We start from the raw sequence: 19,405 nt of genomic DNA on the forward strand, positions 1-19,405 counted from the left end.
CTTCCCGAGCCTTCCTCAGGGAGACCTAGGGGGATCTCACTTCCCTGCAGAAGTCTGTGGAGTTTAATTTGTAAATTTATGCCGAAACTACACTTTTGTGTTAAAGAGCAAGGACGGCCAAGAAGCGGCAACACGAATAAGAGCGCAGGGAAATGGGGCCTGCGAACGACCTCGGCCTCGGGAACTCCCGCAGTGCCGCCCCACGCGCGACGCCCACCCGAGGACAGCCACCCGCCTCCGCTCCTGGAGGAGGCGTGGTCGACGCGCACCGCCATCTTGGACGCCTTTCTAGGAGCTCTGTTTACCACTCTATGGTCGCCCGCTCCCGCCCCGCCCCTTCCCAGTCATTGTCTGGAGGAGCAGCCGCGGCCGCAGCTCCTTCTCTTTATAAGCCCGCAGTTCCCGGATGTGAATGGATTACAATGTATCTTTCAGGGAAACCTATTATTATCAATGTGACTCCACGGGGGAGTCCATGGTGATGATGATGAGGAGGAGGATGATGATGATGAGACACCTCTAAACTTGGAACAAGTTTAATACTTGAGAGAAGAAGAAAAAAAATCACCAACAAGATTTGTTTGAGGAAAAATTATAACTATCCTGTGTTGATTTTTGTTTTTTATAAACAATAAGAAAAAGTTGTTGGATTTTTTTTTTAATGATTTCTTTTTTGGGGGAGGGAATTTTGTTGCAGTTTTATGGTGGAAAATGCAAAAACCAGAGCCAGGTGCATAATCTTGTAATCTGTGGATATCCCTGGAGCAGGACTGAGTACCAGTTAAAATACTTTTTGGGGATACACATGTGAGATACTAAGTACTTGCAGAAGATTTTTGTCTATCTTTTTAAAGTCTCTTTCCTTGGAATATTGTGAGAATATTTGTGGCCATTTAAGGTAACGTTTCAATTTGCCGTCAGAGTAAACTGTTTGTAATTGAATTTAATTTTTAAAATGTCGATCCCGATGTTTTATTAAAACAAAAGGGACAACCTATTAAATAATTGCCAATGGGAAAAAGTGTGTGCATGCATTTTGTGTATGTACTCGCACATCTAGCAATACCAGGGTTTGTAGAATGTGTTTTTTTTTTTTTTTCCAAACACACGTTAAAATAGCGTATGTTGCATATACCGGATAAAGCACGCTTGTTATTACAAAACGATAGAATTATGAAGCTTAAATTTTATCCTAAAAAGTGATGTGAAAAAGTATGTTTTAAGAGCATGAAGGGCCTATAATGGTAAATGTTGAATTAAAAACTTACAGTGTTGGCGAACAGGGACTTAGCGTGCCTAGGAACTCAAGTGCAAAAACAAAACAACATCCACCCCCAAAAATTGTCCTTTTTTTTTTTCCCCCGAAGTTTGCAGTTATACTATTCTGTGACTTAAAAGGGAGGGGAAAGAAAGTGTGCAATTCAGATTTCGCCCCCAACGCAAAACTACCGAAACGAAAATCTCCCCAGGAAAATGTGGCTTGATTTATAGACGAAAAAGAAAAATATTGTTCCTCTTGGCAAAGTCTTTTTGCATCACGTGTATTTGCAGCCTAGTATAAACTTGCTTTGCCGTGTGTGGATGTGTGAGTGAGAGGGAACGAGAGTAAGAGAAAGAAAGAAGTGAAGGGATGTAAACTCGAATAAATTTCAAAGTGCCTCCGAGGGATGCAACGGGCAAAAACTGAACTGTTCAGGCTTCAGATTGTAACTGACGATCTGGGGAAAAATGAGGTGCTCGATGAATTTTCGTTTGTATTTTTTGGCGAGGCGGGGGAGGTGTTGAGATTTTTTTTTTTTTTTTCCCTTGGGGTGGGTGCGAGGGGGATGCATCCTAGCCTGCCCGACCCGGAGCAAGTCGCGTCTCCCCGCCGGAGCCCCCCCACCCATTTCTTTGCTGAACTTGCAATTCCGTGCGCCTCGGCGTGTTTCCCCCTCCCCCCTTCCCTCCGTCCCCTCCCCTCCCCGGAGAAGAGAGTTGGTGTTAAGAGTCAGGGATCTTGGCTGTGTGTCTGCGGATCTGTAGTGGCGGCGGCGGCGGCGGCGGCGGCGGGGAGGCAGCAGGCGCGGGAGCGGGCGCAGGAGCAGGCGGCGGCGGTGGCGGCGGCGGTTAGACATGAACGCCGCCTCGGCGCCGGCGGTGCACGGAGAGCCCCTTCTCGCGCGCGGGCGGTAGGTACCGGCGCCGGCGGGGCTCGGCGGGGCGGAGGCGCCCGGCGGCGCGGGGCTCGGGCTCGGCGGCCCCGCACGCGGCTCCGCGCCTCCCGCGCCGCGGGCTCCCGGCGCCCGGCGCTCCCAGAAGAGACACCCCTTCCCCTCCCGCCGCTTCCCTCCCCCCCGCCGCCAGCCCCCCCGCCCCTCCCCGCGATGCCCCCTCGGAGGGACCGAGGACTTTGCCAGGGGCCTGACTTTAATTTTTATAACCCCTTTCTTTCACAAATTAGGGTGCTGGACAATTACAGGACCCGACCCTCCACTCCACTCCCCCCAACCCTGTCACCCCACCCCTCCCCCTTTGGACGTGTTTTCACTCCAGAGACGCTCATCTTTAATTTCTTGATAGCTACTTTGAAAAGCGGAGGGGAGTGGTGTGTGCGAGTGTGTGTGCGTGTGCGTGTGCGAGTGTGAGTGTGCGAGGGGGGTGGGGTGCAGGGTGGGGGGAAAGTTGAGACCGGATCGTTCTCAGTAGTTTCTCTTTTCTCTGTGATCCATTCATTTCTCGCTCTACCTCCTGTTGCATAAAATGATGCGCTGAAGAGCGGCTTTTTTTTTTTTTTTTCTCTTTCCCGGATTTGGTTTTACAGTGGATGTTACCAGTTTGATCGTCTCTTTGGAAATACAATATCGCTTTTTTTTTTTTTTTTTTTTTTTTTTGCTATTGCTGCCTATTCCATCTTAAAAAAACAAAACCAAACCCAACCCAACAACAAGTCTCCCATCCCTTCCTCCTTTCCACCTTAATCCCACCCGCCCCCACGTCCCTACCCCCAACCCCCCAGTCTCCAAAAATCCGATTGTGTTTTCTCCAAGGATTGGGACTGGATTTTCTGATTGCGGTTATTTCCATGTTTCTAGGTTTGTGTGATTTTGCTAAAATGCATCACCAACAGCGAATGGCTGCCTTAGGGACGGACAAAGAGCTGAGTGATTTACTGGATTTCAGTGCGGTAAGAAAGAACGGTGGAAACTAACAACAGCTGTGAAAAAAACAAAACAAAAACCCAAACACTTCAGCTAGAAACCAGTAGGAATCCAAAGGACAGTAATAATTTTTAATTGGCTGAATCCTTGGTAAATATGAAGGTCTTTTTGACAAGTTTTTAACTATAATTTTGGGGTGTGATGGAAGATTCAGGCTTTTTGTTTTTTTGAGTTTTATTACCGGCCTTCAATTCCCGACCCACTGATTACCCCAAATAATGGAATCTCACCCCAGTGGAAAGCAAAAATAGACACCCCTAAAACTGTAAACCACCCCTAAAAGTTGGCCATGTCTGAACATTGAGACTACTTATACTTTGCACACTATTCTTCCTTTTATTTATTGTTTTTGGAAATGGCAAATAGAAAATAGGAGACCCAGTTGTCTCTTTAAAGTTTTAAGCTGATGATGCTTTGGATTAGTAGGACCTGTTAGTTACATCTTACCTCCTAGTTACATCTTTTCCTAGAATTCTTAAAACTAGTGTGGATATGCTGAGCATACGTTCTTTAGAACCTTTTGGACTGTTTTGGTAAATTTCGTAGTCGTGGCATCAGCACAAAGCGGAACTTAACACACTTGTGGAGTTTTACGGCTGTACTTGGTCCTTCTCCATCCCTCTGCTTCCCTTTCCTAAACCAAGTCCCAGACATGTCAGGAGAATGAATTCATTTTTAATGCCAGATGAGTTTGGTGTAAGATGCATTTGTAAAGCAAAATAAAAAGAATCCACAAAACACACAAATAAAATCCAAACCGCCTTCCAAGTGGGGCTCTTTCCTGCTGCTGCTGCTGCTGCTGCTGCTGCTGCTGCTGCTCCTCCTCCTCCTCCTTCTCCTCCTCCTCCTCCTCTTCTAGACCTTCTTTTGGAGAAATGGCTTTCGGAAGTTTTGCCAGGAAACGTAGCCCTAGGCAGGCAGCTTTGCAGCCCCCTTTCTGCTTGTTGCACTTTCTCCATTCGTTCCTTTGCTTTTTGCAGGCTCTGACTCAGGGAAGGTGTGCATTATCCACTAGATACGTCGAAGAAGAGGGAAACCAATTAGGGTCGAAATAAATGCTGGAGAGAGAGGGAGTGAAAGAGAGAATGAGAGTGAGAGAGAGAGAGAGAGTCTTGCTTCCAATTGCTCTCCTGTTAGAGACGAAATGAGAATTTAGTGCAGGTGGCACTTTTATTTTTATTTGGGTTCACGTATGACAGGCAAATCCTATACGAGATGGAAATGGACATTGCCACGTTTATGGCCAAGGTTTCCAATATAAAACAAACAACTTTTTTCTTCTTCTTCGTGAAACTAGTATTTTTCTAGAGAGGCTGCTGGCCTCCAACCTGAATCTTGATAGCATTATGGGGACTCTGTTTGTTCCAAATGTAGTAGTTCTGCTTGGCCATCTAATGAACCTGAGGAAAAAGAAAGAACAGAGTGATAATGGGGGCTGGGGGTGGGATTTGGAATGTGGAATGTTGTTTCTCTTTTAGTTTTAAGTTGGATGGTGATGTATTTTACTAAATAAACCCTTAGCATAAACTCTAAGCTGTTTGATAACAGTATGAAAGATCTTTGAGGAGCTCTGAAGGCACAAATGTCTTATTTTCAACTGTAATATTTCTTTGTTTCTTTTAGATGTTTTCACCTCCTGTAAGCAGTGGGAAAAATGGACCAACTTCTTTGGCAAGTGGACATTTTACTGGCTCAAGTATGTAAATTCTTTTCTTAGTGTGAAGTTAAATGTTTTTGGCTGTTTATTTACTCAATTATATGTTTTTGGCTCTGTTGAAGTGTTCTGAAAAAGTCATTGAATTTTAGCCTATAATGATATGGTTATTGCATTACCCATCAGTGGTATATCTTACACAAAATGTTATCTTGTGCAATTAAAATTAGGTCTTTTTTTTTAAGTCAAGGAAACTCTTTCAAAATTCCATCACTTAATTTAAAAGCAATTTTCTAATACAGTTGTAATCAAACACATAAAGATAAGACCAGTGTTAACATGGGGAATAAATTAATGTTTCCTATTTGAAAATAAGGGGAAAAAATCTCTTAACATTCATAAAATGGGAAAATCCCTTGTAAATAATATCATTTATTAGGTACTGTATACAATTAACCCTTTTAAAGAAATGAACACTTAATTCTGCAAATGAATGCTATGTAGTAAACCATAGCTGTAAATAGCCTCTTGCTAATCTTAGAGGCTAAATATGAATTCATTTATATTTAAGATGCCCTTATTGATACTTTAGCTGTTTCTTTTCCCTAATGATTTGCTTGTGCAATGAATTTTTACTGTATTTAAAGTTGCAAATCTGGAAGGACTTTTACGTTTTATAAATGAAAGATCTTTGGGTGATGCTTAAAAAAGACGCTAGCATTATTCACAAAGGAATCTGTGTGCACAGTGATTATCTGGCATCTAAGGAGGGGTTTATTACAGGGCTATTTGAATATCTCTTATTAAAAGTGCAGAGTGAAAATATACATTTAAAATGTATTTTTTTTAATCCAATGAATTTCAAATAAGAAAAAGTTATACATCGTTGCCTGCTGTCCTTTAAGTCCGAGGCTTAAATCCATTTATGCTTGTTAAACAGCTGTAGTATTTTAGGAGTTTTGGCAATGGTATGTAACAGTACATTAGGCCGAGTACTGTTCTTAAGTCAGACTGGTAAATGTTGACGTCTTTTAGCTGTGAGATGCCAGTGGAATTGTCTGTCAACTATGAATATAATTTAACATCTCTTAATATTCGTTTGGTGCTATAGCAACGAAAGAAGTTTGGTCACTTATGTGATTTGTGTAATTGTTATATTTTTATAAAACTAACGGCTTTTAAAAGTTGTTCCTTTCCAAATAAGTTCCTTCCCCTTCTGTTGCCCACCTAAGTTTAGGGAATTTGTGTCTCTGTAACTTGTTTTAAAAAATGTGAGATGCCTGTTGTATTTTTATTTTAGTTTTTTGATACACATTGATTAAAAGGACCATTGACAGACAATATGTTTGTGTTTTACTATCCTGGAGCTTGTTATGTTTTCCACTTAGGGACTTGGGACAGTTTTTATATTAGTGTTATATCTTTAAATTTCTGTGTGGTATCCTCTATGCAACTTTTAAGATGGAAAATATGAATATGCATGTTTGACGTAAAGGTAAGGACAAGTATCTTTTGTGGGCAAATTAATTTTTCATGTTAGACAAGATCAAAACTGTAACTATCTTTGACAGTATTTTTTTATGTCTTAACTTAAAAACGTGTATTCAGTTTAAATCTAAAAGTAGCTTATGTCAGGCACAGAGATAGGCTACTTTTAAAGTCAGTGCTAAAAAACTAGTTTGCAGTGTTGTGAAAACATACATTTATAATAAGTATGTTACTTTAGATATCATTTAATAAAGTAAGGTGTTTAGAAATACGAGATTGTGTTACATTTAAAAAGACAACTGTATGTCTGATCCATTTTCTATGTTCACATTTCAATAAAGTTCTTGTTGTGATGTTTAAATGTTTATAGAGAGTACAGGCTCCATAAGTTGAATATGTATTAATGCATTTTGGTAAGTGATCATGTATCAACACTTATACAGTTCTTAAGACAGTCTCTCTCTCTCTCACACACACACACACACACACACACAGGTTCATGCATGCAAACCTGGAGAGGGACTTCACTCTTAGTAAGTTATGTTACACTACTTCTAATGCATACACAGTGATTATTTTGAAGGTGTGGAACTTGAAGTTACATTGTACCAGAAGTGGTGTTTTCAGTACCAAATGTTTACTTGTAAGGGTAAAAAATGTAGTGGTCTTTTATTCTGGCTGTCTGATTGAGAATGCAGGGTATTAATTTCATGTAGTATGATGGTGATTATAATATATAAGGTACAGATTGGAGTGTTCAGTTTTCTTCTATCAAGATATATTTGAACACAGGGCTATTAGTTAAGAAAACAGGTTGTATTTCCACTTAAAAGAGTTAAATCTTTTTTAAAAGCATAACACATTTTAAAAATCATGAAAACTGCATTTTGCCCTTTAATTGGTAGGATCAACTAGGAAACTTTGGAGAGAGAAATAATTTTCTGAATTTACTTCAAGTTAATATCCATTGTCTTGAGTGGACTCAGATGTCCCTTTCATGGGTTGCTTTGAAACTTGGATTTAGGAAAAAAAAAGATCTCAAGTATAAGTAAACTGTTCCTATTTGAAAAATCAGCTATAGTTTTTCAAAGTGAGGCATGGCAATGATTCATGCTTAGAGTTCCCAATAGCTTTTGATTCCATTAATACAGGATGCTCCATAGTGATTTGCAATGTGAGAATAAAAATAAAGTGTGGCCATATTCCCTTTAATCTTTCATTTCAGAAACATGGTTTTTCCTACCACCTTAAGAAATGGTGAGGCTGCTAGGGAGAATGGAATGTAACCTGAGCTACAGCCTGACATTCCCAGGGAGCATTTTTCACATGAAAGGCTTTTGTCAACCCAGGAAAGGACTAGCAGTTTTTGTTTGATGTTTGCAGGTGTTCAGCAGAAAGCACTAAAACAATTCAGCCATGATGGTTCAGAGCTTCGATGACCTTAACAGGGAAAATTGGTGGGCTCTGGAATTATTTTTAAGAAATAGTTGTAACCTATATGGTAACTTAAACAAAGGGATTTAATATCCGTTATATCATTGATCTTAAAACAAACTAAAAGCATCCACATGCCTGGATGATTGGAAAGTTATTCTCATTGAAAAGTAGGATGCCTAAGTTACCAAAAAAAGAAAATCATATAAACAGTCTATAAGTTATTGATGAGTATGGGCTTAATTTTCTGATATAGCAGAAGGGCAGTTTATTTGGTTACCTTTGACTCCTGTGAGGAAAAGATAAACATACTAGCTTTGGCATCTTTTGAAAAAGTCATTTTAAAGTTGGGCCACTAAAATGATGTATTCTAAAGAACTTGTTAGATCAGGCCTGGTCACATCTGTTACATGTATTTACTGCAGGTCTATGACAGATACTACATCTTTCTCCGTTAGTTTAAAAGTTGAGCTTTTTCCCCTGTAATTGTTTAGTTTTACTGAAGTGTTCAGGTATTGTGAAAAGATTGTCAAATGAACGAGTGTTTGAACCAGAGCAGCATTATAAAACACACCACATCTCTGTAGTGGGTCATTTTTGGAAGAGGAAAGTATTGCCTGAAATTTACGTAAGTTAGCTAACCTATATCCACATGACACAAAAATGATATGCCAATTCAGTGAATTCATTGAGGCGGAAAAAAATCAATCCGGTGGGTAGTTTTGTATGATACAGAGAATTCACATGGTCACATCCTGAATTAATTTTGAGTTCATAGTGATGGCATGAAAAAAAAAATTGGTTTCCCCTTAAAGGTATTTGTTGAGAGCTGCTTAATATTGTGTGTGTGTATATAAGTGAGTGAAAACACCCTTAAGATCATAAATGGTATAATTCATAAGGGAGCTGTGGCTTTTTGTAAAGGGCAGAGTAATTTAACAGGTTAAAAGAAGTACAGTGGCATTAAACCCATTATGTTAGAATCATAGAATTTTGGGCATAGAAACCCGTTAGAAATGTTGCCCAGTGCCTTCATTATTAACAGGCAAAGAAAACTTGAGGCCCAAGATAAGGAGTTCCAAACTGTGCTTTTTTATTTGTTATTTTAAAAAACAAGTTTTTATTTGCTGATTCTCTATGGCCCTGCAAATCCTTTATTGGAAATAATCGTGGTCTCACTGCTGTCTTTCTGTCATTTGTACTACATAATGGGGCATGAGGATTAGTGTGCTGATATTTGTGCATATAAATGCTTCTGTATGTGCATGTGCTTTCTGAAAACTTTTTTTAGGTTTGGAGCTGAATTTTGGATTATTGATCATTCTCTTTTGCCTGGTCTTCCCTGTGACTGTTTTGCATGATGTTGCGTAAAATAATAGTGTGGGTGAGCATGTCATAGTGCTTCTCAGTGTGTTGGAGAGGTGTGCTGTGTACCTTATACCTGTTGTATTTTTTAAATCCTCAAAAGAACCTAGTGAGATCCAAGGATTACTACTATTCTGTATTCATAGCTGAGGAAACTGAGAGAGATGTTAAACAACTTGATCTTAAGGTAGCCAATAATGAAATTAGGTTTTAACCTCAGGTTTGTCTAGCTCAAAGTCCTGAGTTCTACCCACAGACACACACACACACACACACACACACACACACACACACACACGTCAGACAGCTCATTTTTTCAAGATTATATAGGCAAACAATGTGATACTGAGGTTTGGCATGAAATATTATCCATGATCTGTAGGGTAGATAGCATTTTAAAAAACATACCTAAAGTAATGATGTAAACCATACCCATTATTTTTCTTGCCTTTGTATCCAAATAAGCTACCCTTCTAATTTATGACAGATTTCAATGTGACTAAATATGTCTTTCTCCTATCTTTATTAGTTTTACCAAGAAAATACAGTAGATATTTAAAAAGTTGTGCTTTCATTCTATTGTAAGTTGATAGTCTACGTGGATGCCAGTGAAAACATGTTTTTATGTAGCTAATCAATTCAGAATTTGAGGTAACCAAGCCTGATGTATTAATATGTAAAAAATAAGGATCTCTTGTCTTTAAATATAAAAAAGTTTTGCAATTTGTTGTTAGATCTTTGAAACCTAATATTCAAGAACAATAACCTAAATTCTATCTGCATCACTAAAATAAGCAGTTTTGAAGATTTGGTATATCTGTTACCAGACATGTGCTTAAAATGTTACATTTTCTAAATTCAGAAGGCAGAAGCAGTACTCTATTTGACATTGACTTAAGTAAATAAAATGCATTAAACAAGCGTGGGGATCCAAGAACTGTTGAAACTGAAATGCTTAACATTTTTGACAGCATCAGCAAATTATCCTTACCCTACTATTGTAATGAGGAAATCACTTAAATAACAGATGAACAGCCAAGTCACATAAACATATATAATAGAACTATGTAATGAAAGTTTATGCTGTTAATTGCTCGAATCTGTCTTAAATGCTTAGAATCATGGAGCAGTAAAGACTGTCATATAAACAGTTTTGTTTTGAGCTTAAAATTATTCCTTTTTGCTTTCATCTGCTATGATAAACAAAGTAATTTTGTAAGCTTTAAAGATCAAACATTTACTCCTAATGGTAAACTACATTTTATATTGGAAGTTTGCAACCTCGTCCAAGTCATAGAGTTGAGTCCTGGTGGCCCCAGGCCTGTGATTTTCAACGTTTAGTATTATGATGCTATTTAGATCTGTTCCCATAAGCCAAGATAACAGATCTTAAGTTGCCTAATAAGGAACATGGTGTGTTTTGAAATGTTCTTCAGTTTACAAGTCTGAAACCAAAATGTTCTTGGCCAAATCTTTAGAATCTATACGTATGTTGAATAAGTCAGATTTTATACAGACATAGCATGAAAATGAAGCTAAGTAGGAACAGAAAAATCTGCCCTTTCTTTATTATTATTATTATTTTTTGTATTTTATGAGCTATTTTTTATGGCCAGGTGTTCTTCCAAGTTAATTAGATAGTGCTAAGTATTAGAAAATGTAAAATAGGTTATAGGTTTTTTAAAAGGTTATTTTTGTTACTGGTGTGTTATTACTCTGGATAAAATTTTCACAACTGACCACCAGGTTTATTAGCTTATATGTGAGCTATCCATTTTGTACATTCGTGAGCCAGTTGACTAGGAATAAGGTGTGTGCCTGGGTTTTATGTGGATACTTTTGACCCATATCTCTCCTAATACTTAGGAGAGAGATGTAAGAGAAATAATAATATAATCTTTGGAGAAGATTAACACTTTTTTATAAGTTATATATAGTTAAATATATATATTTATATTAGACTTTCAGGAATAGTGAAAATGTTGAAAAGGTTGTCATGTTTACTTTCATTTCAAAGATAAATAAGGGCCCAGTTAATCAGCATATCAAATACCCAAGTGTGTTTAAAATCAGTTTACGTGGATGAATTTCAGGGCTGTAAGAAAGTATTTTATTTAAAGGTGCAGCCACACGATTGATTGTTCAAATGGATGCTTTTGTACTTTTGTGTGACAATTAACATTTAATGAATGACTTTCTAGACTGGCATTGGTGGTAATTACTATATGTAGTTTATTAACTGCAATCCATTGTTGGATGTGCCTTTATTGATTTGTTTTGCAAGCACCCCTTCACACGTGCGGCAGTATTTGTGCAGCCGTATTTGTACGTTACTTTTTGAAGAACCTGTTCACTTGCTGATGCTGACATTGCCTCTAAAAATGTTAGTTTATAAATTCTCCTGTGCTAGAATGCCTCTTTGATCCGAGTAATTTTAGCTGAAATACAAAATCCATCAACTTTTCTGCTATAAAAAGTTCGCATTCAAATCCTCAGGGAATCCCAAAGTAATGACACAGTTTTGTGTTTCAAGTAAATACTTTATGGAAATTTACATTTACAAGATACTTTAGAGATGCTCTGTTATTTTTTAGGTAAGTAGCAAAGGCTCGGGAGGGTTAAAAGTCTTTTGCCCAAATCATGCAGTTGGTTATTGGCTGTAATAGGACAGAAATACACATGTCCTGACCCTCTGGTCAAAGACCTCATACTGCTTTTAATTAAGGCTTGGACTCAATTCGATGGTACCAACTGTATATTTCTTAAGAAGGGGAAAACGTGTATAATCTACCATTTCTGAAAAAGATTATTAAAAACTGAGATTGTGAAAGATGGAAGTTGTCATCCAGCCCACTTGTCATCACGTGTTCTAATTTGGCCAAGGCAGTTGACAAATAACTGTTAAAATGTATTGTGTTATGAAAAATAACAAAGTAAGACCGATGATTAAATATCAGGGCTGTAATTTAATCTTGGGGGTTCTGGTGCTGTTCATAAACCATTTGGCTTTTTTCTGTAACAGATGACGTCAAAATCCAGCTTGATTGAATTATGACCCTGGGTTACAGCAGCACCTGCTGGTGCCTCTTTACTTCATGGCCTGTCAGCATTTCCATTACAAACTTTTTTTCTCTGACATTTTAAACTTCAAATAGTTAAACTGGACTGCTGGTTGCCATATAAACTTTCTGCTTCTTGGGAAAAGACCACTTGCTCAATAAAAACAGAGAAGGTGGTGACAAAGCCCCATTACAGAATACCCCTTAGAATGTTCTGCTGTGCTTTAATCTTCCATTCATTTAAACATTCTTTTGGGGGGTACTTAGCTGAATTTCAAGGCATCCAAATGGAAGGTTTTTAATCTCAAATTTCCCATGTGAAGACTTAAGTACAGGGTCTTTACAGAACTGGTAAAGTGCAAAAAGACCTAGCATCTATGCAGCTTATTGAAACTCTGGACGATCCAGTTTTCGTACAGGGTGTAAAATGCTAAAGAGCAAGCCATAAAAAACATGCACATTGGCATACCTTGTCAGTAATTGCTTTTATATTCACTTAAGATGAGTACAAATTGATAATGAATGGTCAGAAAAGTATCTTTACTTATATTATTATCTGGAGACTGGTAGCATAGCTTCAGTTTGTCCCTCGGGTTTTAATATGCTGGGAATGGAGATGGGATGTTGTTTGCATCTAGCTAGCCAGCTTTTTATCTATCTAGTCTAATTCTGATTGATGGATCATCTAATACATACATCTAATACATTTTTTAGTACCCGCTATGCTCATATCTCCACGTTAGCAATTAGAGGACATAGAGGGCTTTAATAAGGAAGAGACATCTCTCAGAGGGCATATACTCTAACACAGGAGTGTCCAATCTTTTGGCTTCCCTGGGCTCCATTGGAAGAAGAAGAATTGTCTTGGGACACACAAAAAACACACTAATGATAGTTGATGAGCTGAAAAAAAAATTTGCAAAAAACCCTCATGTTTTAAGAAAGTTTACGAATTTGTGTTAGGCTGTGGGTTGGACAAGCTGCTTCTAACAGGAGAAAATAGAAAAGTAGGCCGGGCGCGGTGGCTCAAGCCTGTAATCCCAGCACTTTGGGAGGCCGAGACGGGCGGATCACGAGGTCAGGAGATCGAGACCATCCTGGCTAACACGGTGAAACCCCGTCTCTACTAAAAAATACAAAAAAGTAGCCGGGTGAGGTGGCGGGCGCCTGTAGTCCCAGCTACTCGGGAGGCTGAGGCAGGAGAATGGCGGGAACCCGGGAGGCGGAGCTTGCAGTGAGCTGAGATCCGGCCACTGCACCCCAGCCTGGGCGGCAGAGCAAGACTCCGTCTCAAAAAAAAAAAAAAAAAAAAAAAAAAAAAAAGAAAATAGAAAAGTAAGAATGTAATTAACATCTAGCATTGAGAAGACACAATCATGTGGGAGTTTAGAGAAATGAAAACTTACTTCTTTCACGGCGAAATTAATAACGAAGGGTTCAAGGAAAACTCAATTCTAATCCTTGAAGGAATGGTAGAATTTTGACAAGTAGGTAGCGAGACTGAGCACGCATATCAGGATCACTGCAAACCAAGCACAGATGAAAGAAACTGGAAAGAGTACATTAAAGAGATCTCCCAGAGAGAAGTTTCTCGGCTCTGCAGTGGAGTCAACTCTGGTCTAGACACATGGGATGATTTCCTGGCAAAAACTCCTGTCTTGGTTGCTGTTTATTTTCTTTACTGAGTTTGCATTTCATTGGGGGTGTTACAGATTATAATCCAGTTCCATCCAAAAGTATATGTTTTTAATGGTAGTGTCGGGGTGGAAATCGAAGTTTTTGTGTCCCCAGTTCCCAAAATTCTTCCTACTATGTCACTCAGCAGTGGAAACTTTCTTGAGCCAAATGAGGCTGCTTTGGAGAAAATTGTTCATGTAGCCAAATTCTGGAAATCTAGATTCTTTTGCAATGTTTGCTGGTAAGTAGCTGTTTCATATTGAGGAAGTGGTAGGATCTTAAAGCCTGCATCTTAAAACTAAACAAAATCGAAACTCACCAGTACAATTCAAGAGGGGTTTTCACATTTTTTAAAAAAGGAATACTGCTGTATTTAAAACATTTTACGATTGCAAAAATTCATCATTATAATTTTTATTACCATCACTGGCATCACCATGACCAGTGTCACATTATTTGGTCAAAAGCTGGAAGGGAAATGTGATAGTTATTGTTGCCATATTATATATTGAGAAATGTGTTTAAAACTTTTCTGGAGATATTGTGATCTTAGCAAAAACTGATGTAATATTTGTAAAAACGTTGTGGAGTGGCCAGGTATACCTTTGAATGAAACTGACCAGAAGTACACCACAAATAGAAAAATACGTGTGTGTGTATATGTATGCCATCCCTTCCCCCAAATATTGTTGAGATTAAAGTGTCTTTCTCTCTATGACCTGCAAGTATTTTAATGTAGCATGTGTGTCTAATTTCCATAGTGAAGCCAAAAATTCAAATGGTAGTTGATATTGGCTTAGGAAGAATTTATTAATGAATAACTGTGTTTGGTATAGAGTAAAAAAAAATTTTTTTATGACAAAGAGGATATTCTAGACTCGTGTAAAAGATTACAGTTAAGAACCTATGAATTCCTCAACCTTTGTCTTCACTTTTCAAAAAGTAAGGGATTTATATTGGAAATATTTTGCAACCCTGCAACCTGAAACTCAAAGCTTTGGTAAGCAGGTGGTAATAATATTTCCGGGTTGACTATACAGTTTCATACATAACCCAGTTTGTAAGTTTGAAAAGAGATAAAACAATGTCAGTTTTAATGCTTGTTTGAATAATTTTTCTTTGTTCTGTGCCCTCTTGGACATCATTGTCCACTGATGCCCCAAACCATTGAATGCTTTTCTGTTCTCTTATGGCCACAGTGATTCTTCAATCTAGTTACTTCTAACTGCAAGATTAATTTTCTTCTGACATCTAATTTTCCCGTGATTTTATTAACATCATATTATTCTTTTTCCGGCTCATTTGGAATGATTTCTCTTTTATATGGGGTGTACATTTGTAGTGTCCCACTTGTAAGGGAATTCTACACTTTAATCCTTAGTAATTTTGCTAGAGTTGAATAAGATGAGAGATAGTCCATAACTATTTAAGGCTTGATTGTTTAAAGGAAGTGGAAAGCTTCAGAAAACTGAAAGCGTATGAATGCATGCCATGTTATTATTTTTTCAGTGTGAGTGTATTTCACTGGAGTAACGATAGAATTTTTAGGAATTATTACCTTTAATTTACTTATTTGCACATTCATTCGTTCATTCATTCATTCAATCAGTAAAAGTTTTTTTTTTGAGAGCCAAGATACAAGTTACAGTGCTAGAAATTATGGTGCTACAAAGAAAAACAGATTTCAGCTTCGGCATTGGGACATGATGTTGCAGTTGTTAAATGAAAGTTCTACAATAATTCAAATAAGGTACTTTTAAAATAAATGATGTTGGCCCGGCGGGGTGGCTCATGCCTGTAATCGCAGCACTTTGGGAGGCCGAGGCAGGCGGATCATTTGAAGTCAGGAGTTTGAGACCAGCCTGGCCAACATGATTTCATTATTTAATAGAAAACCCGTCTCTACTAAAAATACAAAAATTAGCTGGGCGTGGTGGTAGACACCTGTAATCTCAGCTAGTCTGGAGGCTGAGGCAGGAGAATGGCTTGAACCCAGGAGGCGAAGTTTGTGGTGAGCCGAAATTGCGCCACTGCACTCCAGTATGGGCAACAGAGCAAGACTCTGTCTCAAAAATAAAATAAAATAAAATAAATTTAAATTAAATTAAATAAAATAAGTTGAAATATGTAAGTAGACTTTTTCCAAAGACACTTTTCAAATATAACCAAGTGCGAACTTCACATTTCTAACTGAAACAGAAATCCTAAAATCTGTATATATGTGTCCATGTTCTATGTGAATATAAAGGAAGGAGAATGGATTCGAATGCTTGTAGAAATTGGCCCTTGAAGTGTAGTTTTAGGAATGTACTCCGAAATTTCGTATCAGAGGTTGTCTGGGAGGCAATGAGAATTATGTTCCATTCATCCTTTTTGAGCAGAAATTAAAATTTTGGATGTGTAGATGGTACTCATTTACTTCTAGGACACTAGATATACATGCTTATCTTTTTTACCCCACACTTGAATTATGTTAATATTTGTTTTAAATTGACAACAGTAAAATACTCTCTTAAAATTAAGTACATGATTATTTAGCATCTACACGTGTCAGGTAATACTCTGACTGCTCTAAATAAAATGATGAGCAAGACAGGTATGTTTCTGGTGTGGCCTACATGGAGGACACAGATGTTAATGGATAATCAGCCAAAGAAGGTCAAATACTACATTTGAAGGTGTGTGGCCTGAGAAGAGTTTGCAATAGGAATATCTGACCAAGCAGAGTAGTCACGAAAGGCTCAGAGATCAGAGATCGGCCCAGGTGAACTGTGGTCTTTAGATGAGGGGGAGTTAAGTGGGTGGAGTTTCCTTGGCTGACAGGTAGGGCCTGATTCCAGCCGCTGCGGCTGGTGGGGGTTGGTAGGTGTCAGATCCTGCAAGACTGAGAGCCACAGGGAGCCTTGACAGTGTGCTGCTAATCAGATTTATGTCTGGAACATGGACCCAAAGGGGAGTCAGTGTGGGTGGTCTATACCAGTTGTGAGGTTTTTGCAGAAGTTTCGGTGAGAGACAGGGTTGTTGGTTCTACAGTGTGAGTGGTGAAGTTGGAGAATTAACTCTGTAGACTTTATTTGAAATCTGTACTTTTAGGTCATTGGGGAGCATTCATAGTGGCTACTTGGTTTTGTGTTTTTTTTGCTTTGTTTTGTTTTGTTATGTTTTTGGGTGAAACTTCCTATAACTTTCTAATACTTGAAAATCTACCATACGTTATACATTCCGACAGTAATTGTGAGACCTAATTCAGCTACTGTGTGATAGCCACTACCTTTTTAGCAACCAAGCACTAACTAGAGAAGTGCTCTTTTATTTTCTGAGAAAAGTGTTAGATTGATTTTGCAGTTCTGCAAGGGTACAGGGGTGGAAGTGGGTCTTATTGAATGGACTTCAGTACTATTTAGGCTTTTTTTTTTTTTTTTTTTTTTTTTTTTGAGACAGAGTTTCACTCTCGTTTCCCAGGCTGGAGTGCAATGGCGCGATCTCAGCTGACCGTAAAGTCTGCCTCCTGAGTTCAGGCGATTCTTCTGCCTCAGGCTCCCGAGTAGCTGAAATTACAGGCATGTGCCACCACGCCTGGCTAATTTTGTAGTTTTAGTAGAGACGGGGTTTCTCCTTGTTGGTCAGGCTGGTCTCGAACTCCTGACCTCAGGTAATCCACCCAACTCAGCCTCCCAAAATGCTGGGATTACAGGCGTGAGCCACGGTGCCTGGCCCTATTTAGGTTTTTTATAGCTTATGTTCTTATGAGCAGTAAACATTATGATGGTTTTGTTAGACCTGTTGAATTGAATTCACTTCTCCTGCCTGTGGTCAGGTGTCAGCACAGCCACAGAAGTTAGTGAATGTCCTTGTTGATGGATATTACGAGGGTGGTTTAATTTATGTGATACTCTGTCTGGGATTGCAGCATTATTGTTAGATTGCATTTTGTCACAGGGAGGAAATTACCTGGTAACTCTTGATTAGGAATAAAATGAAGCTTCCCCTTTTTTTTTTTTTTTTTTTTTTTTTTTTTTTTTTGAGACGGAGTCTCACGCTGTTGCCCAGGCTGGAGTGCAGTGGCGCGATCTCGGCGCACTAAACTCGCCTCCGGGGTTCCCGCCATTCTCCTGCCTCAGCCTCCTGAGTAGCTGGGACTACAGGCGCCCGCCACCGCGCCCGGCTAATTTTTTGTATTTTTAGTAGAGACGGGGTTTCACTGTGGTCTCGATCTCCTGACCTTGTGATCCGCCCGCCTTGGCCTCCCAAAGTGCTGGGATTACAGGCTTGAGCCACCGCGCCCGGCCCGAAGCTTCCCCTTTTTACAAATCCTGGCTAATATTCCGTTTGGCTCTCTGCTGTTGGCCACATCTCTCTCTCCCCTTCCTCCTCACTCCATTTTCTCAACTATTTTATTGTTTCCTACTGGAAGTCACCTCCCAAATCAGGATACTTGTTAGTCCATTTTAGGAAAAATATCACCGTTCTTTCACTGTTATTTTCTGTTGAAGTTGAAAAACAAAATGCTACTTTTTTTTTTCTTTCCATTTTTGGTTACACCAGCTAGTTAGAGCCTTGGGGGTAATACTGTGGGCATGGGTTGGATCCTGATATCTGTGTCAGTTAGTGAGAGTTGGTTCCATGACCGTAGAGCTCTTCGTGTCCTTCATACAAGGGTGCTGAAACAAGAGGGGCATAGAACTGTCTACACCAAGCAAAAAACTCCTGAAAGCACGTGCCCACTGCAGGTGAATTGGTAGCATAGCGTGGAGAGAAGTGGGCAGTGCTTGGTCCTGTTTCTGCCTCCTAGAGAGTTCCTTTCAGCATCCAGGCATGCTTTAGTAACTCTTAGTTAAAACAAAATGAACTATAATTAATTACCTTTCTTTTGGGAGGGACACAGAGAGTTTCAACAGTATCTACAATGCCTTTTTTTTTTTTTTTTTGAAAAGTATGGTAGAACATTAAGGTCGACAGAGCTGAGGATGGGTTGGAGGCTGAATTATGATGCGTGTTTTCTTTATGCTTGAATTATTTCATAATTAAAAACAAAACATACAATAACAACAACAACAACAAAAAACCACCCTCTGCCTCTCATTCACATTCCCCTCTGGCCATAGCCTCTTTCTTAATTTCCTTCCTAGCAAGACTTTTGTTAAGTTTTTTCTACAGAGGCTGCGACTGCGTGCTTTAAAATTTAACCCCAAGCAAATATTAGAAAATGTATTTTATCTTACAATATTTGATGCCTACAGAATAATCTGTGTAGCAAATATAAGTTGTGAAACTTAATAATGGAGTGAACACCTATGAACCCACTACCCAACATAAGTACTGGAACAATGTCAGATCCATTGGCTGGCCTATGAGTTTGTTCCCTGTCCACCTTCCCCTATCTTTCCTGCCAGAGAGAAACATTCTTATCCCCTTTTTTAAGTAGTATTGTGACTGGCATATGTATCCCTAAACAATACTGTATGTTGTTTGGTTTTGCTTGTTTTGGAGGATTACAAAACTGATAGATTGTTTTGTGCTGCTTGCCT

At 38.9% G+C, this 19,405-nt stretch overlaps 1 protein-coding gene across 15 annotated transcripts in view; it reads left to right on the forward strand.

Annotated features, from left to right (window-relative positions):
• Window positions 1–351: 351 nt before the first annotated feature.
• TCF4 (transcription factor 4) overlaps window positions 352–19,405 on the forward strand; it is a 368,073-nt gene continuing 349,019 nt past the window's right edge. For 3 of the 15 annotated variants that reach the window (XM_050767834.1, XM_050767833.1, XM_050767835.1), the window contains exons 1-2: window positions 3,075–3,166; window positions 4,824–4,896. In XM_050767834.1, the coding sequence (XP_050623791.1) occupies window positions 3,095–3,166; window positions 4,824–4,896 (145 nt within the window). In that variant the 5' untranslated portion in view covers window positions 3,075–3,094. Of the gene's footprint in view, window positions 899–1,576; window positions 1,734–1,844; window positions 2,172–3,074; window positions 3,167–4,055; window positions 4,362–4,823; window positions 4,897–19,405 lie in introns of those variants that run through there. The other 12 variants (XM_050767841.1, XM_050767844.1, XM_050767842.1 and 9 more) reach the window with 8 other exon arrangements.

This window comes from Macaca thibetana, chromosome 18 (genome assembly GCF_024542745.1).
Source record: "Macaca thibetana thibetana isolate TM-01 chromosome 18, ASM2454274v1, whole genome shotgun sequence".
In the NCBI taxonomy this organism is placed as follows: Eukaryota; Metazoa; Chordata; class Mammalia; order Primates; family Cercopithecidae; genus Macaca; species Macaca thibetana.